This window comes from Monodelphis domestica, chromosome 5 (genome assembly GCF_027887165.1).
Source record: "Monodelphis domestica isolate mMonDom1 chromosome 5, mMonDom1.pri, whole genome shotgun sequence".
NCBI lineage: Eukaryota > Metazoa > Chordata > Mammalia > Didelphimorphia > Didelphidae > Monodelphis > Monodelphis domestica.
Window position 1 is genome coordinate 11,828,047 of NC_077231.1, and position 23,475 is coordinate 11,851,521.

The window sequence follows — 23,475 nt, forward strand, 5'->3', positions numbered from 1 at the left end:
GCCTACAAACATGTACCTGCCTCCCCCTTCTGAACAGACCCTTATTTGTTCAAGGGGTCCCTGCTAACTCTCACCCTGTTTTTCCTCTGCCTTTTGTGGCTGTCTACACTTGGGCCTCTACTTTCTCTTCTCTCACTCTCTTCTTCCCTTACAGTCTGGATTCTCACCTCATCCTTCTACTGCAGCTGCTTTCTCCAAAGTGATCAGTGATCTCTTAGTCACCCAATCCCAAGGTTCTCTTCTCAGTCTCCCTTCTCCCTGACTTTCCTGCAGTCTTGGACACTGCTGATCCCCTCTCTTCCTTGTTACTTTCTTCTCCATTCATTTTTAGAACACCCCCCCCTCCCTCTCTGACAGCTTCTCTTTTTCCTTTTTCTGGATCCTCCTCTAGATCATGCCCTCTCACTATGGGTGTCCCTCAAAGCTCTGTCCTGGGCCCTCTGTTCTCCCTTCATATTCATACATCTTCCTTTGGTGACCTCAGGTCCCATGAATTTAATGACCATCTCTTTGCTGATGAGTCTCAGATCTACCTTTCCTGACCCAAATTCTCTGCTATCTCTAGTTTCACATCTCTGAATGTTGAGAAGACATCTGAAGCTCTACATGTCCAAAATGGAACTCATTCTCTTTTCTCCCTAAAATTTGTCTCTCCCTTCCTACCTTCTCTGTTCCTGGAGAGGTACTCCCTTCCTCCCAGTCTCTTCCCATGACAGTCCATCTTCCACTCAGCTGATTTTCCTAAAGTATGGGTCCATTCAGTAAACTCCCATGGCTCCTTGTTACTCTAGAATGAAATAGAAATAGAAAATCCTTTGTTTAGCTTTTAGAGCTCTGCTGAAGCTGGCTCCTTTTAACCTTTCATCCTCCTTCATCGAAGTCTAACATCTTCCCTTCCAGGTGGGCTGTATTCTGGCCACCCTAGCCTCTGACTGTTCCTTGTACACCACACTAAATCTTCCAACCCTGAGCATTTTCTCTGGCTGTCACTCATATCTGGAACTCTCTTCCTTGTACTCTCTACTTCCTGGCTTCCCCAGCTTCCTCCTTTCTGCAAGAGACCTTTTCCTGTATCTATCTTGTTTGTAAATAATTGTCTGCTGGTCATCTCCCCCATCAGACTGGGAGCTCCTTGAGGGTAGGGATGAGCTTTTGCCTTTCTATGTAGTCCCAGGGCTTTTCACTGTGCCTGGCACCCAGTAGGGGCTTACTAATTGACTGACTTTATTGATTATTCTTTATCTCAAACTATTCAAATCTTTCTCTTTTAGCTCTGACTCAGAATCACTTCCACTCTTTAATGTGTCTGTGGAATGGTACAATAGATAGGTTTGGTTTTGTTGCTATGATTTGAGAGCTTTCAGGACTTGACAGGGGAATCAAATTTAGTGACCTCAAGGAAGCACCTCCCATATTTCTGATGTGGTGCAAGGAAGTGGAGATACAGATTCCAGAGGGAGACATTATCCAGCCCCTTGGCCTCCAGCTGCTATGTGCCAGCCAGAGGCAGGCAATGGGCCCAGGCTTTCTGGACTCCCAGCCATCTCCCCTCTCTGCTGCCCAGAGTTATTTCGGTTTCATTGTCAGTTGTGCAATAAATCCCTTGGCCAGACTTTGGTGATTTGGATTTTTTTTTTGCCTTTTCAAAACCCTAAATCTAATGCTGTGTGGCCACTGTACTTTACAGAAAATTGAATGTATTTGTATCCCCTTCATTTACTTGTCTAGCAGGGAAAGAAGATCTGTATTCAGAGGATTTCCGAGAGGCGCCCACTTGGCATGGCTTCCAGCATGGCAGGCCCAGGCTAATAACACAGCTTTCACGTAAGCCTGCTCCGAAGAGTGACAGAGCTGCCCTTAAACTGCATCTTTGGCAGCCAGCAACAGAGCAGTGGCCAGTGTCTCCCAAAGCAGAGTAGCCAGAGGGGATGGTGTCAGAGCCTGAGGTGCCAGCTTGCCCTTTCTAAGCCTCTGTTCCATTGTCTGAAACAAGGAGATTGGCTGGCATGGTCTGAAGGCCCTGCCAGTCTTCCAGTTGTCTTTCTAAGATAAAATCTCTTCCATTTGGGAAGGGACCATAAGGCAGGTGTGCCGCTCACTTTGTAAAAAGCTTTAGAAGAATTGGGAGCTCAGGCAGATGTTGTGGATCTGTCAGAGCAGAGCTGCACAAGAAGATGCTGGGGCAAACAGTGGGGTTTGAGAGGGGCTGGAGAGGACCCACCTGCAGGCTGCAGAATGAAGATAATCAAAGTCAGCTCTTTGGTGCTTTATAAATATTCTCTCCCAACTACCCAGGGGTAGTTAGTTACTATTATTAACCCCATTTTACATATGAGAAAAATGAGGCAGAGAGGTTGAGAGCCTTGTCCAGCATTACACATTAGTGAGTGTCTAAGGCTAAATTTGAGCTTAGGCCTCTATGGCCCCAGGCCCCTACTATATATCCACCTGGCTGCCCAAGAGAATCAAATGGGACTCTTTGACCACAGAGACAATCTGTCTGTCCTGTTTTTAGCTACCTTCCTTCAGCATGGTCTCCTTTAGTGTCCCAACAGGGTCAGCGCCTAAGCAGGACTGACCTGGAGGCTTCTAACAGAAGGCAGGTGAAGAGTCGTGATGATGAATAAGGAGATAGTTCAAGCATTTATTAAGCATTTGCAATATGGCAGGTACTGGGCCAAGCACCAGGAATAGAAACGGGCATAGAAATAGATGCCCTGCCCTCATGGGGTTTATACTTGAATGGGAGGAGAAAGGAGCCGGAGTTTGAGGGCTCCAGAAGTAGCTCAAACATCTTGTCATGGTGCCATGTATCCAATTTTGGAAGAAAGCAAAGAGTTACTGAAGCTTTAAATATTTTTGCCCAGCTTTGTTTGGATGCAAGAGAGTCAACAACTGAAGGGAATTGACAACTTCAAAAAACCTGCCCAACTGGGTTGAAGGCTTTGGCCAGTTGCACAAGCAGCCAAAACCAACAGGATGTTATTATCCAACCCTCCCCAGAATTGGCAGTGCCTGGAATTTGGGACTCCTGCCTCACTTTGGCCTTGTTCCTCACCTGCCCTATTTTCCTTGTGGTTGGATCTTACCTTCCCACGCATTGGCCTGCTGTTCCTCATACTCTTTTTTTTTTTAACCCTTACCTTCCATTTTAAAGTCAATACTGTGTATTGGTTCTAAGGCAGAAGAGTGGTAAGGGCTAAGCAGTGGGGGTCAAGTGACTTGCACAGGATCACCCAGCTAGGAAGTATCTGAGGCCATATTTGAACCCAGGACCTCCTATCTGACTCTCAATCTAGTGAGCCACCCAGCTGCCCTTCCCCCATACTCTTTTTTTTTAATTTTAAATTTATTTAGTCAATTTAGAACATTATTCTTTGGTTACAAGAATCATATTCTTTCCCTCCCCTCCCCCCTACCCTTCCTGCACAATTTCACTGGGTTTTACATGTGTCCTTGATCAGAACCTATTTCCATGTTGTTGACGTTTGCACTAGGATGTTCATTTAGAGCCTTCATCCCCTCGGCCCGTGTAATCAAGCATTTGTTTTTCTTCAGTGTTTTTACTCCCACAGTGTTTCCTCTGAATGTGGATAATATTTTTTCTCGTAGATCCCTCCAAGTTGTTCAGGATCACTGCATTGCCACTAATGGAGAAGTCCATTACCTTCAATTGTACCACAGTGTATCAGTCTCTGTGTAAAATGTTCTCCTGGTTCTGCTCCTTTCGATCTGCATCAATTCCTGGAGGTCATTCAAGTACCCATGGAATTCCTCCACTTTATTATTCCTTTGAGCACAATAGTATTCCATCACCAACATACACCACAATTTGCTCAGCCACTCCCCAATTGAAGGGCATCCCCTCGTTTTCCAGTTTTTGGCCACCACAAAGAGCACAGCTATGAGTATTCTTGTACAAGTCTTTTTCCTTATTATCTCTTTGGGGTACAGACCCAGCAGTGCTATGGCTGGATCAAATGCACACTTTTATTGCCCTTTGGGCATAGTTCCAAATTGCCCTCCAGAATGGTTGGATCAGTTCACAACTCCACCAGCAATGAATTAATGTCCCAACTTTGCCACATCCTCTCCAGCATTCATTACTTTCCTTTGCTGTCATGTTAGCCAATCTGCTAGGTGTGAGGTGATACCTCAGAGTTGTTTTGATTTGCATCTCTCTGATTATAAGAGATGTAGAGCACTTTTTCATGTGCTTATTAATAGTTTTGATTTCTTTAACTGAAAATTGCCTACTTATGTCCCTTGCCCATTTTTCAATTAGAGAATGGCTTGATTTTTTGTACAACTGGTTTAGCTCTTTATAAATTTGAGTAATTAGGTCTTTGTCAGAGGTTTTTGTTATGAAGATTGTTTCCCAATTGGTTACTTCCCTTCTAATTTTGGATGCATTAGTTTTACTTGTACAAAAACTTTTTAATTTGATGTAATCAAAATTATTGATTTTACATTTTGTGGTTTTTTTTCTAGCTCTTGCTTGGTTTTAAAGTCTTTCCTTTCCCAAAGATCTGACAAGTATACTATTCTGTGTTCACCTAATTTGCTTATAGTTTCCTTCTTTATAATCAGGTCATTCACCCATTCTGAGTTTATCTTGGTGTAGGGTGTGAGATGTTGATCCAAACCTAATCTCTCCCATACTGTCTTCCTATTTTTCCCAGCAGTTTTTATCAAATTTTGGTCCCCAAAACTGGGATCTTTGGGCTTATCATAGATTAGCTTGCTGAGGTCAGTTACCCCAAGTCTGTTCCACTGATCCTCCTTTCTGTCTCTTAGCCAGTACCAGATTGTTTGGGTGACTACCCCCCATACTCTTCTTGAGAGTGGAATCTTTGGGGTTTCAGTTTCTTTTACATTTCAGTTGAAGCCCTCTGCATTTCTGCTACATTCATTTCAGAATTCAGGGATTCTCACCCCTTCTCCAGAAGCCTTCCCTTGGGGCAAAGATTTATTGAAAAATCCTGCCAGCTCAGAAATGGTATTAGTCCCCCTCAATGAGGGGAGAGAAATGTTTCTGCTGGGGCTGCACTTAATCTGCTTCTAATGACAAGACAGTTTGTTTGATAATGTTCTTTTTTCATGTCAGTGTCACCATGAACATTGTTTCCCACTTTCTTCTTCTCCTTGGCATCAATTCTTGTAAGTTTTCCCATGGTTCTTGTAATTCTTTCTATTTGTCATTTCTTAGGGGACTGGGCCTATTGTTTCCTTTGCTTTGAGGACTCCTGAATCAGCACCCACTTTCCCTTGTCCCCTGGCATCTGAAAGGCTGCTAGCTTGTTTAGGTCACCCAGCTAGGATGGGTTGTTTGTTATAGGGCCCAATCATATTCCATTATAATCTCAATCTTTTTACTTAGATTTTATTCTGAACATAATACCAAATAAGCATTTCCATATCCAAAATAGAACAGCAAGTGATTATACATAGAACTGTAAGACTAATCCGAACTAACTGCTTGACCTTTTAAGCAGAATGGATTCAATCTATAACTTTCCAAAGTTGTCCTACTTTTCTGTGTTGTCCCATTCCATTTCTGTACCAGATTTGTTCAGCCATCTGCCAATCAGTTGAAATTCCTTTGTTTTTGTTTTGTGCTGTTATGGAAAGTGCTGCTAGGTCTATTTGGCATCTGGCTTTGTCAACTTTGGGGCATTCACCCAATAGTGGGAATTTTGGGCTTAGATCATGGATATTTTAGACACTTTGGGGGAATAATTCTTCATTGTCTTCCAGAATTGTTGAAATAATTCCCAGATCATTTACTTTCTTGACCTCTCTGGGTCATCCTTTCCAGTTTTTTGGATGAGAGGAAGAACCTCAGGGCTATTAGAATTTGCATGGCCTAGAATAAGTTTTTATAGGATTGTTGATAATCCTTTGAGAAAATATTTATCTAATCCATGTATTGGGGACTTGCTCATGATCCCTGAGAGCAGGGTACTTCTCCAGATGTCTTGGATAGCTGACCTTCATTAGAGACAATTTGATGGGAAGATTCAGCTGTGATTCAGATGGAGGGGCCCAGTGTGCCCTGGAGTATTTTGTGTTCGGTGGCAAAGCAGACAGTAGCACATTTTTCTAGTGCCATTCCCATTGGTAAAAACCGATTTGCTTCTGCTATTGAATCATTTGACAGTGCCAAGGATTCGGTTTCCAGAACACCGTTCTCTAGGTTTTCAGTAGCTGGGGCTGCATCTCTGCCAGGGCAGTCACTAGGTCACATCTCCCAAAGGCTCTTTCCCAAGACGATGGCTGCAGGAGCCGGGCTGGGAGTAGGACCAGTCATCTGATATTCTTGGGTTTCTTGGGTTTCTTGGGCACGGTCTCCTCCGCCAGCTCCCTAATATCTGTGAAGTGTTGTGCAAATCTTGAAAGTTCATGTCTTAGAGGAGTAGCTGCTACAGTTGGCAGAAACACCTTGAAGAGGTCCTGTGGGTCAGGCCAGGCTGTTCTTTAGTGGTATTGAGGATGGCAAAGTGGGGTGGAGTGCTTCTTCAGAGGTGCCCTTCCCCTGGATGATGCCGTCTGGGTGAAAAGATTTGTGGGTTGAGGGAGAGTTAAGATTGAAGATAGCCGTGAGGTGAACCTGTGAGAACAGTAACAGCCTAGACAGACATGGTGATGGAGAAGGGGGGAGCACTGCCGTAAGATGTCCCAGAGGCAGTTGGTGATAAGGGATTGACGTTCAGGGTAGAGCTTGGCACTGGATGAGTAGACCTAGGAGTCATCTACATGGTGGGCGGTTTAGCAGAATGTAGGGCTGGGCTTGGAAACCAGAAGAGTTCTGATGCCTCTGCCTCTTAGAAACTGTATTGCCCTGGGCAAGTCATTTAACCAGTTTCTGACTTAGCTTTCTCAGGTATAAAAGGGGCTTAGTAATTGTACCCACTCACTTGTTTGTTGTGAAGAACACAGGAGCTAATTTATGTGAAATCCTTTAAGTGGTTTGTAACCATTCGCTGTTCCTCTTGGAACCTGCCTGGTGGTGTAGCTTAGTGGAACTCGAAGCTGTGCTGTGCAGGGTTGCCCAAGAGGTAGAGGTCTTGGTGGAGAGTCCTGACAACAGGGGATCCCCCAGAGAAGGTAACGGCAAACTGCTCCTGGATCTTTTCCAAGAAAACCCCAGAGACACTATTAAGATGTTAAAAAAGATGTGACATCAGTGGTCCAGAGGGTCCCAAAGGGTCCGACAGGCCTGAACAACAAACAAATGTTGGCTATTATTGTGGAGATGAGAATTAAACTCATGGGCGCAGAGGCTATTAATTAGGACACGTGTGGAAGAGCCAGCAAAGATGGGAGAAAAAGTTATGGGACTGGAGAACTGGGAGTGGATTGGATCGCAAGACCCCTGGGAGAAGACAGTGTCCAGGAGCAGAGGCTGGTGGACGTGTAAAATGTAGCAGAGAGAGGGGAGGAGGAGCCATGAGAAAGGCCGTGAAGACAACTGCCTCTGCCTGGCTGCTGACTTGAATTGAGCCAAGGGGGTTACAGATGGGGTACCTGGTCTGTGACTGGCACCCTGGATGGGACATCATGGGGAGGGGAAGGAGCCCTGCATGAACTTGGACCAAGGACGAGATCCAAGTGCCTGGGGCTTGGGGCACAGAGCCACCCCTCGGGGCCTGCCCAGGGGACCCAGATGGCAGCGGAGATACCCAGCACACAGAAGTAAACTCGCTTCAGAGAGGTGCAGTTTTGGACTCTCTGGTCTTGTTTACTTCTCAAGTCAATCAGAGCTGATGCTTTCAATAATATAATAGGCCTGCAGCTGATAACAGATGGCTGCTGTGTGGCTTGGCAGATAGAGAGCCAGGCCTGGAGACGGGAAGACCCAGTTCAAGGTTGGTCTCAGACTCTTCCTGGCTGTTTGGCCCTGGGCTAGTCATTTACCCTCATTGCCTAGCCCAGGCTGAGTGCCCAAACGCCCCATGTGAGCCCCCAGATAGGGGAGAAAGGAAGCCCTGCCATTGGGCAGGGGGGTGAGTGATGAGAGAAATGGCCTCAGGCCCATGGAGAGGGGGAGGGGAGCAGCCCCTCAGCACACTCTGACCTGAGGGCCGTAGGTTTGCCAGCACAGGCCCAGCCCTTACTGAACCACCACTCAATATCAAAGAAGGAGGGTCCACCCCAGAGGGAGACTTCAGATGCTCCTTCTGAAGGCCTCTGTTTTGTTCCCCGAACCTTGGCCTGAGTCTGTTCTAGAATGAAGCAGCTGCCACCTTTGTTTACAAGCATTAGATATATTATCAGCCTCTGCCTTAGTGGGTCTCTTCATTTAACTATGTATCTGCAAGGAATTTGACTGGAGCATTACCCTGGGAAAGTGCCCAAGGCAAGGAAAATAGCATTTTCTTCAGGGATGATCTCTTTTTTAACCTAGTTAGAGCCTTCCTGGGTCATATACTCATTTAGAGATTTGCAACTCTCAGCAAACTTGACTCATTTCTTTTGAATTAGTATCAACAATTTTGGCCTTCTCCCTAGACCAGGATAAATTTTCCTTAATTGCTGGCGTGCTGTACAACGTTTAAAATCGAGCCAGATCCAATTTCTGTAGCTAGCACAGGAAAAACCCAGTAATCTTAATAGCATTCTATAGTAAAGCATTTTACACTTACTCCTAGGGCAGCTAAGTGGATAGAATGGAGCCAGAATTTCCTGGAGCCAGGAAAACCTGAGTCAAATTCAGACTCAGACAACAGCAGTATAACCCTGGACAACTCACTTAACTTTTGTTTGCCTCAGTTTCCTCATCTATAGAATGGGGATAATAGTAGTAGATAATAATTACAAAGTGTTTATTAACACAGTGCTTGGCTTATAGTAAGTCCTATATAAATGCTATTATTAGTGCTGCTGCTGCTACTACTACATACTAACTCATTTGATCTCACAACACTTCAAGGAACATGCTCATATTATCCCCATTATACAGATGAGGAAACAGACAAAATTTAGGTGATTTGCCCAGGACACACACACATACAGTAAATGTTATTGGATTTGAACTCAGATACTTCTGACTGTAAGTGTAGGACAGTGATGGCAAACCTTTTGGAACTTTTTAGGGATCCCAAGTCATGCCCCAGACACCTACCCCTGACTGTGTGCCATGTCCCACCCCCACTGTGTGCCCCAGATACTCCTGCATTTGGGGCAGGGCCAGGCTCCCAGCAGGCCACACCAGGGGTCTGTGTATGCCCACAGAGATGTCTCTGTGTGCCATCAGTTCACCATCACAGGTCTAGGATAATCTCCTCACTACCTCCTAGGATCCTAGGAAAGACAAAAGGATGGTGGCTGGTTTGTGGACATTGCTTCCCTTAACCTTTTTCATTGTAAATTACTTTTTTCCCTCATCCACCCAAACTGCACATCCAAACTTTAGAAGGGAATCCGAAGGATAACCTGCCTTGGACCAGATTTGTAAACAGGGCACAATAACTCTTTCTTCCAAGGCCGCTAGGAAGATGAGTTCTCTAAGCTAATTCCTTTTCAAGTTTGACAGCATATTTCCAGCCACTCTTTTTGTCAGTTGATCAGCAAAAATTCTTTAAACTCTTACTCTGTACCAGGCTCTGTGCTGGTGCTGGTAATATAAACAGAAGCAGAAAGATAGTCTCTACCCCAAAGAACTTAAGTTCCAATGAAGAGGGCAGAGGAGAACACACAAGGGGGCTGAAAGGGGGATCCCTAGCGTGGGAGCACAGTAGAGCAGGGGGCAGTCAGCCTGGTAGAACTGTTCTGGATTGTAAGAAATGACAAATATGTGGGATTCAGAGAAGCCTCCAAAGAGCCACTTGACCTGATGCCAAGTGGAGATGGCAGAGCTAGATGTGATGGTCATGACCCCAGGGAGCATCCTCACACAGTGATGGGAGAGCGAGTAGAGTGCTCCTCGCTGCCCCTTGGCCTCTAGAGCCCTTGTTTAAGGCCCGTTTTCACCCTTTGGGGACAGATAAGTCAGTTATGCATGCTGACTTTTTCCTTTTTCTTTTGGGTCCTTAAAACAATTTTTTGCTCTATAGGCTAGTTCTCTGGGAGAAGGGAAAGAATGCTGGGGGAAACCATGGCACATGATTAATCACTTCTCATCTGCCTTATGGTCATTATTAAGATGATTTATTAAAACAAAGCCAAAGGCCTCATGGAGTTTGTGGGGTCTGGGTAGCTCACCATACCATATAACAGCTAGTGCTCGATCGGCACGTCAAGGTTTACAGAGCATCTGGCAGAATGTTGACTCCGAGGGATTTCCTTACAAGCATGTGCTGGAAGTACTAGTAACATCCCCATTTAGAGAGGAGGGAACAAAGACTGAGGGAGCTCAAATTAATGGCTTGCCCAGGGTGTTAGAAATAAAGAACTCTCTGTCTGGGCCACCGTTCCTAGTTGAAGATCCGAACTTTAATTGTGGCAAATTAAAGCTAGTCTCACCACCCCCAGCCTATGACAAAGACCCCCTTTTGGATCTTCAGCAGTGTATTTTAAAGCTTTTGGACAGTGAATTAGCATAAAGTCATCAACGAGGCACAAAGTACATAGGATGTAACATGCTATGGTGTTTGGGAACCAATTGATATGAAGTCTTAAATTCTTTTAGGATTAAGAAAATAAAATTGAGATGAAATAAGATTAAGATAAAAAAATTTGATTAATCCTCCAGAATTTGGCACTACTTAGGTCAAAGTAATCTTTCTTGGCCATAATATTCTGGGGAGCCTGTAGCTGGCATAAATCTTCAAAGAATCTCATCAGGCCAGCTGTGTATCTTGCATGGGTTTCAGCTTCTCTGAAGTTTTTATTCCTCCAATAACTGCTCTTAACATATTAGTTGCTGTAATATTCTAATATGCCAAACTATATCCTTTCTAATACTATGGTTAATATTCTGTTATTAAAATTGTTATCTTATACATAGCTTGTTTAATAACTAGGTCTAACTTTTTCTAAAAATGATAGTTGCACGTACTTACCTAAATATTATATGTGATCAATAATATAAAAACAATAAAAAAACAATTTTCCTTTCAACAGCTAGTAAAGAGGATGCAGAATTTGAGCTCAGGCCTTCCTGACTCTTAAGTCCCAAGTACCATCAAGCTGCCTAAGTTGGAAACAAACTGATTCTTTTGTTGAATTTGACAATGAATTTAAGTTGGGGGATAGTTGGGGAAGGTGAGGAAATTCTTCATTTTCTGTTGTTGGGTTTCTTGACACATTTTACAATTAAAGAGTCATTTCATATTAACTTCTTGAGCCCCAGGATCATAGGATCCTTGGTTAGAGTTCCGTATAATTAGAGTAGATGCTTCATAATGTTTGTGAATTATAAGAATCTACATTAAAAAAATTAAACATATGGAGCTCCCAGAACATTAAAAAAACAAACAGAATTCCCTGTTTAACAAGCTGTAGATACCTTTGAGGAGCAAATACACTCTGGGATTGGATTTTCAAAAGAACACATTTTGTTGATATCTTTCGGTTTTTCATATTCTGAATTTCCCCTTGAATCCTCTTCTCCCCAGAAAATCATCCTTTATAACAAAGAGTTTCTTAGAAAAAGAAGAGTAAGAACAATGCAGAACTATTTGGTATATAGGTACTAGTCCTCCCTAGGAACCCTGGCCAAGGGAGGAAGAGAGGGGAAAGGGAGGGAGAATGGCTCTTCCTATCTCTCCTTTATGCTTTGGAGTCATTCTGTTGGGCTCTTTTCTTCTTTTCCAAATGGTCCGCATGTGATTTCTATAGCTGTACTTGATTCACTTTAATACAGGTCTTTTCCAGGCTTCTCTATTGTTTCTAGTGGCACAGGAATATTCCATTACACTCATGGACCATAGTTTGTTAGGCCATTCCCAGTCATGGGCATCAATTTTGTTTCCAGTTCTTGGCTATGACAAAAGTGCTGTTATAAATGTTTTGGTTCCTATGGAGTCTTTGTATGTGACTCGGGGTAGATGACTAGCAGAATCCCTGGGCCAAAGGGAAAGGACATTTTTGGCCTCCTGTGATTCCAAATTGCTTTCCAGAATGGTTCAACAACCATGTATTAGTGTGCCTAGCTTCTTGCAGCCCCTCCAGCATGGACTATTCCCATCTTATGCCACTTTACCAATTTGCTGGGCAACCCCAGACTTTATCCATTATGGTTAGTGACATGGAGTATTCCTTGAGATGGTTTTTGGTAGTTTGGAGTTCTTTTGAGAATCATTTGTTCATGTATAGGTGCTACTGTTGGCATAATCAGGCCCAAGCAGAGGTCCTTTGACTGGGGAGGTACAACTGACATGAAGCAGCAGGAATTACAGAAAAAGGAAGAAAATATGAGGAGCCAGAATAGAAGCTGGAAAAGTGCTGCCCCTGCTACTGCAGCGTGAGGGGTTTTATTAAGTAGAGACCACCACACATTGACACCAGGCGGATAGCAGTGGCAGACGAGGAAAACAGTACACATGGTTATGTCTGAGACACAGTGGCAGTGGCAGTCTCTCAGTGACCGAGAGTGACGATTGTCTTTATCATCTATTGTGTTATCATCTAGTGCGTTATCATCTATTGATGTACCCTCCTGTGGCTTTGGAGTCCAAAGGCTGAGGCGCACAGTCTGTGGCACATGGGGCCTGGGACGCCCGTTGTGACGGGAGGTGCGGCTGTGGCCTGGTGTCGGCGTTCACGCGCAGCGGCAAGATGTCGACGTCGCTCATCTTCAAACGTGGCGGCCTGGTGAATGTGGGCTCGCCAGCTGCTTCTGTCAGAGGCAGCGAGTTCTAGTTGCCTTGGTGTCAGGCCAGCCCACTTCAAGTTGGACTTTAGCTGATCCTTGAATCTTTTCTTTGGTCGGCCTTGTTTCCTGAGTCCAGCTGACAGTTCACCATAGAATACCTGTCTTGGTATTCGCTGTGGGTCCATGCGGATGACGTGGCCAGACCATCGTCGCTGGGTTTGGAGGACTTCGATGCTGGTGGAGTTGGCTCTGTCGAGGACTTCCTGGTTGGTGATTCGGTCCTGCCATTGGATCCCTATGATTGACCGGAGGGAGCGTTGGTGGAATTGCTCCAGCTGTTTCATGTGCTTCCGGTACAGTGTCCATGTCTCACACCATACAGGAGCGAGCTGAGGACCCTGCGTTGTACACTTTGAGCTTCGTCGCAGTGCTTACACCGCTGTGTTGGAGGACTTTGCAGTGCAGCCACCCACGTGCCTGGCTGGACTTTTGGATCCTGGCATTGATCTCGTGCCAAGTCCTTATTACAGGAAAAGGCTCATATTTTTATGGCTATGTGACTTGATACAGGAGTAGGGAAGAGGGGAGAATGAAGATTCTTGGAGGCTTGGTCTCTAGTGGGGGATGTTTGAATTGCTACATCCAAGGATGCTTGTCATGCTGATTAGGAAGGCTGAAGAGGCAGAATTTCAGTTGTGAATTTAGCCCTTATTGCCAGTGAGTAGAAAGTCGGGACTTGTTAACTCCTGCGTATTTTTGATTTTGCCACAACAAGAAAAATGCCTTTGCAATAATATCCTGTTTTTACTGAAGCCTAGCTTTTGTCATAAGCCGCAGCGGGGCAGCCTCCTTTAACTCCTAGTTCTTCAGTTCTTGCGCTCTCTTCAATAGTATTCTGTGGTGTCTTCAGAGGACAGACAGACTGACAGACAGAGACAGTTGGCCTGCTTTAAGCACCTTGTGAATGTCAGAAGCAGACTTCCTAGCCAGGCCTTCCCCCCGCTGGCCTCAGGACTCACAGAAAAGTTGCTGGTTTTGGAGATGGGGACAGAATGGAAGCAGTGAAGCCCCTAAGACAGAGTCAGAAAAAGGACTGTGCCCTTCCCTTCGCCTCTTTCCTGTCCGGGCCAGATAGGAAAGTGTTTTCATTGAACATACCTCTGTTCTCATCCATTCTCTTGAGCTACATGCACTTGTCACGGTGTGGGAGGAACCCTCTGGTCAGACCCAACAAACCAGAGGCTTGGTCTGATCACCCAACTGCCACTCAGCCTCACTTTGAAAAGAAGAGGGGACGGCGGGGGCAGCTGGGTAGCTCAGTGGATTGAGAGCCAGGCCTAGAGATGGGAGGTCCTGGGTTCAAATCTGGCCTCAGCCACTTCCTAGCTGTGTGACCCTGGGCAAGTCACTTGACCCCCATTGCCTAGCCCTTACCACTCTTCTGCCTTGGAGTCAATACACAGTATTGACTCTAAGATGGAAGGTCAGGGCTTAAAAAAAAAAAAGAAGAGGGGACAGGATTCAGGATAAATCAGGAGTGAGTCGGGGGCAAAGAAAGGGTCTGGAGCGGGAGACTGAGACAGGTAAATAGGGATGGTCAGGGGAGGCCCAACATGAGGAGGGTTGAAGGTGGAACTCTAGAAACCCCCAGTTACTTCGTTTGAGGGCAGAAGCCCCAGGTTCTGACCTTGTCACAGGAGACGTTTCCCCCTGAGGGAAGGCCCCACTTCACCAGACAATAGACGTCCACTTCAGCTTTGGCGCAGTAGGTAACGCATCAGTCTCACAAGCTGAAGGTCCCAAGTTCGATCCTCGGACGGAGGGGGTGATATACTGGGAAAGGCTTCTGGACACAAAAGAGCTACTTGTCTTCGGATGGGGTCTGCCTCCCACCTGCAGTGGGAGGGCTTCTACCCTCAAACTAAATAAACTGGGGATCTCTAGATTTCCATGTGGACAAAGGGGTAGGGAGAGGGCTTTTCCCTTGTCACGGGGATGGGGATCCTTAGGATCAGGGAACCACAGAGGAGAGCTCTAGGCTCGGGTCACGGTCCTCAGGCTCTCAGAGCAGAAGACTAAAATGGGCCTGGCCATCGGGCAGGCTGGGCCGGGTGACTTTTCTCTCTTCCCTTTTTGCCAAAGCTGTCATTGGGGGCCAGGAGGGAGGGGCCTGTGGCGAAGGCTGCCCTCCTCCTCTCAGGCAGGCCTCTTGTGCCCTTTCTGGGTACCACAGTGCCGGGGAGCTCAGTGGTCACCGACCTCTTGGGAATGGTGTAGGACGTTTGCGTTTGCCCACAGGGTTGTACTGGGTGACTTTGAAGAGATTTAGTTATAAAGGTTGCAGTGGGAATGGAAAGCTGTGGTTGACTTGGCAAATGAATGGGTTGGAGGTAGGCAAATGTGGAAGAAAGCCAGGGCAGCGGTGATTTGGGTTTTGTATTTAGTGGAAGATCTCTCCTGACACGAAAAAATGGTGATTTCTGTAAAGCAAAAATCTAACTGGCTCATTCCACTTAGGAATTTAGAACCTTCCCCCACCTGGCTCTTTCCTGCCATTCCACTTCCCACCAGTCCCAGAACTGGACAATGGACCTGCCATCTTCCTTTTCTACCGCTTGTCTTTGTACCTTTTCCTGGGTACTTCCCGTACCTATATTGAAGAAGAGAGTTGAAATGTTAGTAGTAGTAATAAGGAATTACTCTCAGGACTGGTAGCCCTGGGAAGTTCTCAGATGGCCCCTTCCTCTTCAGAGGCTTCTCCAAAGGAGCATCTTTTTCTTTAAACGGATGCCTTTTGGACCCAGAGCTTTTGAGATAATTTTTTTTGAAGGCCAATAATTGGTTTTTGGTTTGAGTTTTGACTTCCAAATAACTAATGTATGTGTTAACCTTGAGACCAGAATCTGCTTCTGTGTGGGAAACTTTCTCTCTGAAAATATAGGATGAAGTGTGTGCTCATCTGTGACCAGCCAGGCGATTTTATTTCTCCTCCAATAGGAGGGCCATCATATTATTATTATGAAGATTAAAATGTGGTATATGTTTTTGATATTTTGTGAATAAAAACCAGAACATTGGATTTCTATCCTTTGAATATGCTCATAAACTCTCTTTTAATGTTAACTTATTCTTTCTGTCTTTACAGGTGCCTATTCAGTTCCTGTTTCTGAGATTATCACTGTAGAAGAAACAGAAATTGATAAGAAGGACCATAAAAGTGGAAAATGGCAAAAAATGGCCAAGCCTTATGCTTTTACAGGTAAGATACAGCAGTCATCTGGGCCCCCTGCTTCACTCAAATGTGTACAAATGAAGTTGAGGCTTGTTTGCAGGCAAGCTTGGGGTGGGCCAGGACAGACTTGCTTAGTTTCCTATGGGTTATTTTTTTTAAACCCTTCCCTTCCATCTTAGAATTGATATTAAGTATTGGTTCCAGTAAAGGTGAGGCAACTGGGGGTTAAATGACTTGCCCAGAATCACACAGCTAGGAAATATTTGTGACCACATTTGAATGTCACTCTTCCTGACTCCAGGCCCAGCACTCTTATCATGCTTTAAAAAAAAAAATTCTTTCCTTCTGTCTTAGAATCAGTACTAAGTATTGGTTCCAAGGCAGAAGAGTGGTAAGGGCAAGGCAATGGGGGTTAAGTGACTTGCCCAGGGTCACACAGCTAGGAAGGAACCTCTGTCCTTCTTTTGGGTTATTTATTTATTCAAACCCTTATCTTCTGTCTTAGAATCAATACTGTATTCTAAGGCAGAAGAGTGGTAAGGGCTAGGCAATGGGGGTTAAGTGACTTGCCCAGGGTCACACAACTGGGAAATGTCTGAGGCCAGATTTGATCCTAGGACCTCCTGTCTCTGGGTCTGACTCTCAATCCACTGAGCTACCCAGCTGCCTCCTTTTGAGCTATTTTTACTAAAACATTCCAGGCCAAATTCTTCCCCACCTCTCTTTCTTTTGCATAATTTGACCATTCCTTATGAATGCCCAAAGCCTCACCCTCTCTGGGACTGATGAACATGTTTTTGTTTTTGTTTTTTTGTAGTGTACTATGTCAAGAGATCGAAGAAAAGCTGCCGCTGGCGCTGTGGCCATGTGACCTTTTGGTGCACGGACGAGGTGCTTTGTAACCAGTGGATCCAGACACTCCGAGACTTGATTAAGAATCTGAGTAAGTTTCCAGCATCAAAATGTGGGAAAAGAGAGGAGTTCATTGTTGCCCTGCAGTTTCAGTCACTCTGGTTTAGGTTACTGTTGAGGACACCTTAATTAAGGGAGCAGGTGTCCCTTTCTGCTCCGTTCTTGGGGTCTATACAGCTTTTATGGGTGTTGCTGCAGCTGTCATGTTTAGAATAGATGCCTCGTAGGCCCCTTTCCAGGCTATCAGGTGATCTCAAGATTCTTTTCCAATTATTTACCCAGTTTAATGAGGGAAATGAATGAAGTTGGGGCTTGTTTAGACATCCTGGTTCAGCAGGGTGTATGCACGTCACAGTCTTATCCCATTTGGACAACTTTCTTACCCATGGTGCCTTAATCAAGAAGGCCCCTTTGGAAAAATTGGGACACTATAATGCATTGCTGGTAGAGTTGTGAATTGATCCAACATTTTGGAAGGCAATTTGGAATTATGCGCAAAGGGCTTTAAATGATTGCCTGCCCTTTGATCCAGTAATACCACTACTAGGTGTTTACCCCAAAGAGATTTTAAAAAATATTTATACAAAAATATTCATAAATGTGCTCTTTGTGGTGGCAAAAAATTGGAAAATGAGGGGGTATCACTTGATTGGGGAGTGGCTGAAGAACTTGTGGTGACTGTTAAGGGTAAAATTAGGGTTGTTGACTGAATATATTATATTAGTGGTCACCAGGGATTTAAATTCAATCCCAATAAAATACTCAAATCAGTTTGGGATTTTTATGGTGGTTTAATTACAATAGAAGGAAGAAATTAAGAAGGAGAAGAGGAAAGGGTATAAGATTTCTCCAGTCTAGCCTAAACCAAGGGAAGTTCAGAGGCTTCAGCCAAGGGGCCTTCTCAAAAGATTAAATCTAGTTTGGCTTCCAGTCACGAGGCCTCCTCTAAAATATGGGGCCTCCTAGGAGCATAGTGCTTTTTAGGAGCTCAAGGAAAGGAGGAATCAGCCTTACCACTCACCAAGGTCACTCAGGGAAGACGCCTCACCTAAGCCACGCTACAGACCCAGAGCTCCCAACACCATCCAGAGAATGATCACAGGAAGTGACACAAAATATATAGGCAGTTCTTTACATCACTTCCTGTGTCTCACATATACCAATGGTGATTTAAACTTGACTTAGGACAGCCCAGGGGGTCCAGTTGGTTCTGATTTGTCACTTGCTAGCACATGCCAGTCATAGGCCATCCTCCTCTAATCCTTAAGTGGGGGTATAGACATTCCTTGGTTGCTAAAATTCTAAAGACTAAGCAGGGTGGAGTAAATCTCAAATTCACATATCTGTTGGTGATGGAATACTTTTGTGCGATAAGGAATGATGATCAGGATGATTTCTCAATGAATTGGAAAGATCTTCATGAACTGATGCAGAGTGAAAGGAGCAGAACCAGGAGCACATTGTACACATTTACTGAAACGTTAGGGGACAATCAAGTATAATAGACTTTGCTACTAATAGTAAAGTAACAATCCAGGAAAATCTTGAGAGACTTGGGAGAAAGAATGCTCTCCATATCAGGAGAAAGAACTGTGGAAGTGGAAACACAGAACTAAAACATGATTTGTCACTTATTCATTAGGGTATATGATTTGGGGTTTGGGTTTTAAAAGCTTACTCTTATTACAAAAATGAATGATGTGGAAATAAGTTTTGAGTGATGATATATGTATAACTCAGCAGAATTTCTTGTCAGCTCTGGGAGGAGGGAGGTAAAAGGGGAGGAAGAGAACATGAATCATGTAACCTTGGACAATACTTTAAAAGCCCTTTTGGGTTGACTTTTTCTCTTCCTGCTGAATCTCAGCCTCAAAGAGATTATAGTCTTCCCACTCCACCATCTTGGCTCATCTTCCCCAATACAGAATGTTTATTTTTTCTCTTTATTATTTTTTACTAATTTATCAATTTACAATATTTTTCCATGGTTACATGTTTCATGTTCTTTCCCTCCCCCCTCCCTGAGCGGAGGAGCAATTCCACTGGGTTATACATGTATCATAATAGAAAATATTTAGATGATGACTCTGAAGTCCTTTGGGAGAGGATAGAGGGACCTTGGAGAAGCAACCACTGGAGCATGAAAATGGGCTTCATTGGAAGGGACTTGTATAGATAGATGCTCGAGGAGGGAAGCGAGAGATTCTAAAGGCAGAGATGAGGAGTGAAGGTAGTCTGGGCAGGAGATCTGTCAAAGCAAAGGCCTAGAGGAGCCACCTGTGTAATGTTCAGCCTCAGCCTTTTGAAGCCAGTGGGTGACTATGAATAGATACTTGAGGAACATCAGTTGAGTAGCTCTGGGGAGGACAGACAGGGGCAGGCATCGCCCTTCCCTGGGCCCCTCTCCATGGATGTCATTGGGGTCCCTATCCAGTTAGCCATCCTGTTCTGCCTTGGTTTGTACACCTTATCAGAGTGCTCATTTCTTCCAGCCCAGTGATACTCCATTATATTCACATGTCACAGTCAGCAGAGCCTGAGACCCTTTTGGAAAGTGCTGTTGGTTCCATTCCTCGGATCAGGTTTTGTCTCAGACATATACTTGCTTTCTGACCCTGGGCAGTCCCTTCACCACGTGGTGCTTACAGAAAACTCTGCGAGGCTCTGATGCTGCAGAAAGGGGGCTGGTCCTCTTGCCTCTTGGCCAGGAGCTCCCTCCATGGAGGAAACTCCCCGGAAGGAGGTGTGACAAAGATAAGCACTGTCCCAGTTCTGAAACCATTATCATGTTTGGGTTCTGAATGACTCTCTTATCTGCATTGACGTTGTTGTTTGCCAGCTCTGATTGAGATCTCCTTTTCTTCCTGTAGCCTGTAGACCAAAACACTTACTTGTTTATATTAATCCCTTTGGAGGAAAAAGACAAGCCAAAAGAGTCTATGAACAGAAAATCGTCCCACTCTTTAATCTAGCATCTATCACCACGGATGTCATTGGTAAGGCTGATCCCTTTGTCTTTTAATGAATTCAGCAAAGCACATGGTCAGTGTATTGTAAAGAGGCTAGCTAGGTTGCCTAGTGGATGGTATGCCAGGCCTGAAGATAGGAAGTCCTGAGTTCAAATAGGATCTCAAACCCTTGCTAGCTGTGTGACCCCGGGCAAGTCACTTAACTCCCATCACCTAGCCCTTACCACTCTTCTGCCTTGGAACCCATACTTAGCATTGATTCCAAGATGGATTTCTGATAAGGATTTAGAAAAAAAAAGTGCTGGATGGGCTATCCCAAGACCTGGGTCTGTCATCCCATAGCTGTAGCTGCTTGACCAGTGGCCTTCTAGAAATCCCCTCCAAACTAGGGAGAGCCCAGGCATTGCTGGCTGCGTGGGGCTGTGGAGTCGTGGATGCTTTCGGGGCTGCCTGCCCTGACTGCCACGCCGTGCCTGATGCAGCCCCTGGCTTCCTGCCTGGGAAGAGGGCAGCACTGAAGGGAGAGGTTCCTGCCCTCACACGGGGCTGCTGTCTTCTTCCAGCCTTTGTGCCTTCTGGTTTCTTTTAAGTTTTCCTAAGGCAAGTCCGGAAGAATAAACTTTCTTACTATGGATATTGCCAGAGACACCCCCTTACTGTTGTTGGCATTGTGATATGTAGCCACATTCTTAAAGAATCGGTTTCTTGTTTCTGTTGAGATACCATAACATGGTCTTTTATGAATGATTATTTCTCATGAGAATGTAAATCTAGATTATGTGCTTATTCTCCACAGTTACTGAACATGCTAACCATGCCAAGGACAGTCTATTCGAAATTAATATTGAAAAATATGATGGGTAAGTAGGCAGTTTTAAAAGTGTACCCAAACAACACGGAATTATCCATGTGTTTTGTTTGACTTTGTGGCTCCTTTCTTAAGGCAGCAGTGGAGGGGGGGGGCGAAGGGGCTGGAGGCTGACAGGCTTTGAACCTCCCCAGCACCCTGCTTCCTGCCCCAAGTCCTGAGAGTCTCTCCTCTGAAATTCCCGTAGCCTTCCTCCATATTGTAAGTGATGGCGTTGGTCTCCCAGAGTAAAGAGCAGCAGCCTAGGGGTCCTTCCCAGCTTGGTGGGCTGTCCTCACCCCTTCTTTCTTGCCACAATCTTTATGGGGCACAGCTCAGCCCAGGGGCCTCCATTCTGATCCTGCCTCTGCCTCTTGGTCCCCAGATACATTTAAGCTGTTCGCCTAACCTCTCTGGCCTTCAGTTTCTTTGGCTGTACTGTGAGGCAGTTGGCCTAAATGGCCCTGGGGGACCCTCCTGCCTCTAAACGTGTGATTGCCAGTGAAAGGGAGCCTCCTCCAGGAGCTCAGCTGGGCAGGGCCAAGGCAGCCTGGCAGCTTCTACTAGGCAGAAATGTCAGCGACCGTGGCTGAGGTGAAGGAGAGGGAAGATGGCCATGGCATTCTTGGCAGAGGGGAGGGGACAGTTGGGCCAGCCTGACTGTTGTTGAAGTCAGGGCCAGCTGGTGGAATGTCCGTCTCGGGGGTTTGAACAGGGCCCAGTCGAAGCTTTGCTTGAGGATTATTGGATGTTTTTGAACCCATGCTTCCTTCAGGCAGATTGCTTTGAGCTCTTCCCCTTTATTCTCTTCTTTCTTCCAGAGTCGTCTGTGTTGGTGGAGACGGCATGTTCAGTGAGGTGTTGCATGGCCTTATTGGGAGAACCCAGAAGGATTATGGCATAGATCAGAATGATCCCAAAGCATCATTAGTCCAGTGCAATCTAAGAATTGGGATAATCCCTGCAGGTAAGCAAGAAAAAAAGCGTGCAGATAGGTGTGTTTTCATGTGTTGCAGACCACGGGGAACACTGCTTTTTATCTAATTCTGAAAGAAATCCAGTCAAGGCCTATTTAGTGAAGGCTGAGACAGTTGGCCTTCCTTTAAACTGACTTCATGATTTAAACTGATTTCATCACTATCAGGCTATTGATAAGTGTCCTTTTGAAAAAAGCCTGAAACATAAGCAAGGAACTCTGGACCTGCAAAGCAATGAAAACATTTGTTTGCTGTTTCCTATATTTCACTGAATTTGGGGATTTGTTTACTTCATTTGTTTCCCGTATTTGGATACAGCCTCAGACCCTTACCTAGCTTTTATAGTCCTGAGCAAGCCACTTCACCTAGTTTGTCTCAGTTTCTTCATCTGTCAAATGAGCCGGAGAAGGAAATGGAAAACCACCCCAGTATCTGCCCTAAAAACCCCAAATTGAGGTGATGAAGAATCAGACATGACTGTAAAACGACTGAATGACTGCAAATTCCCAATTTATTTGTCTTTAAATTTGATCTTATTGGAGTTTTTGTACAATTATACCTTGTTAAACTTTGCCTCACTAAGGTGTTCCATCCAAGTTGTTATTCAGATAGCTGTATCCAAAGTATCCAATTTTTATTTTCACCATTTTGGGGGGTAGATCTTTATAAAATGTGGCATACTTTTTGGCTTCTTAAAGAATTTGGAAGATAATTTGACCTTTTTTATTACTTAAAATTCTGAATAATAATGACATTTTCCACTGTGTTATAGAGATTTCCTCTCCCCTCATTGCCTAATTCTCAGTGCCTATTGTTCATTTGATCATATTTCCTATGTAGAGAATTTAGTCAGCATCCTGGAGGCCTTCCTTTTGTTCTTGTACTGTAAGGGTACTAATGTGCCTCCTAGGTTTCCATCTGTGGTCATTTATTGTTGATCCATGACCATCTTACCTCCTTTGGCAGTTTTCACTATGAATATTTAATATTAGTTCTTTACATAAGGTGAGCCCCTCATGGCCTTCGAGAGAGGCACACTGCTGTGTTTGCCCCTACACTTTGTTGCCCCAAACTGGTAGGATCTTTATGCTTGTTCACATTTTAATGTTCATGCCTTGGATTATATGCAAGAAAGGTCCCAGGAATGATTATTCTTAAACTGGGAGAATTGCAAATTGTATGTTCCTTATCCGGTGTATTTAATCTCTTTGGAGTTACATTTTATCCCTTTCAGAATCACTTGTTAAATACTTATGACATAAATTTATGTGTGTATATGAAGGTATCCAACTTGGATCCTGAGAATTAACTTGAGATTTAACTAGAAAATGTGCTAACAATCCAGGGAAGAGATGCAGCTACCAAACTAAAATAGTTCCACTACGTCAAATCACTGAAGCTGACTTTTGATTTTTTAGAATAAAATTTTATGAAATATATATATATATATATAGATGGTTTTGATAGCATTTAACTGAGGTCTTGCTATGTAAGTGATGAATAAAATAGTGGGGGTTTTTACTTTAAACTAGGAGGATCAGGGAAAATGTCTTAGAGGAGTTAGCTTTTGAGTTGGGTCTCGAAAAGGGGCCTTAGGTTTTGTCAGATAGAGCTGGGTTTACAATGAGAACTTACAATGGTTTAGTAGGAGTGAGGGAAGGGGAGAAGTAGGCTTGGAGGGGGAGGAGGGTCCCACAAGTAGATTTCCAGGCCTCAGACCCTAGAAGGATGAGGTGCAGCTTGAGGAGATGGTGGAGTCCCTAAAGAGCTGGTGCTGAAGA

General features: G+C 44.7%; 1 protein-coding gene across 3 annotated transcripts in view; it reads left to right on the forward strand.

Annotated features, from left to right (window-relative positions):
- The window catches only part of CERK (ceramide kinase), a 52,490-nt gene that overhangs the window by 10,151 nt on the left and 18,864 nt on the right, over positions 1 to 23,475 (forward strand). For all 3 annotated transcript variants that reach the window (XM_056797607.1, XM_007502510.3, XM_001374991.4), the window contains exons 2-6: positions 15,903 to 16,016; positions 16,807 to 16,932; positions 19,772 to 19,897; positions 20,667 to 20,730; positions 21,539 to 21,684. In XM_056797607.1, coding sequence (XP_056653585.1) covers positions 15,903 to 16,016; positions 16,807 to 16,932; positions 19,772 to 19,897; positions 20,667 to 20,730; positions 21,539 to 21,684 — 576 coding nt within the window. The remainder of the gene's footprint in view (positions 1 to 15,902; positions 16,017 to 16,806; positions 16,933 to 19,771; positions 19,898 to 20,666; positions 20,731 to 21,538; positions 21,685 to 23,475) is intronic.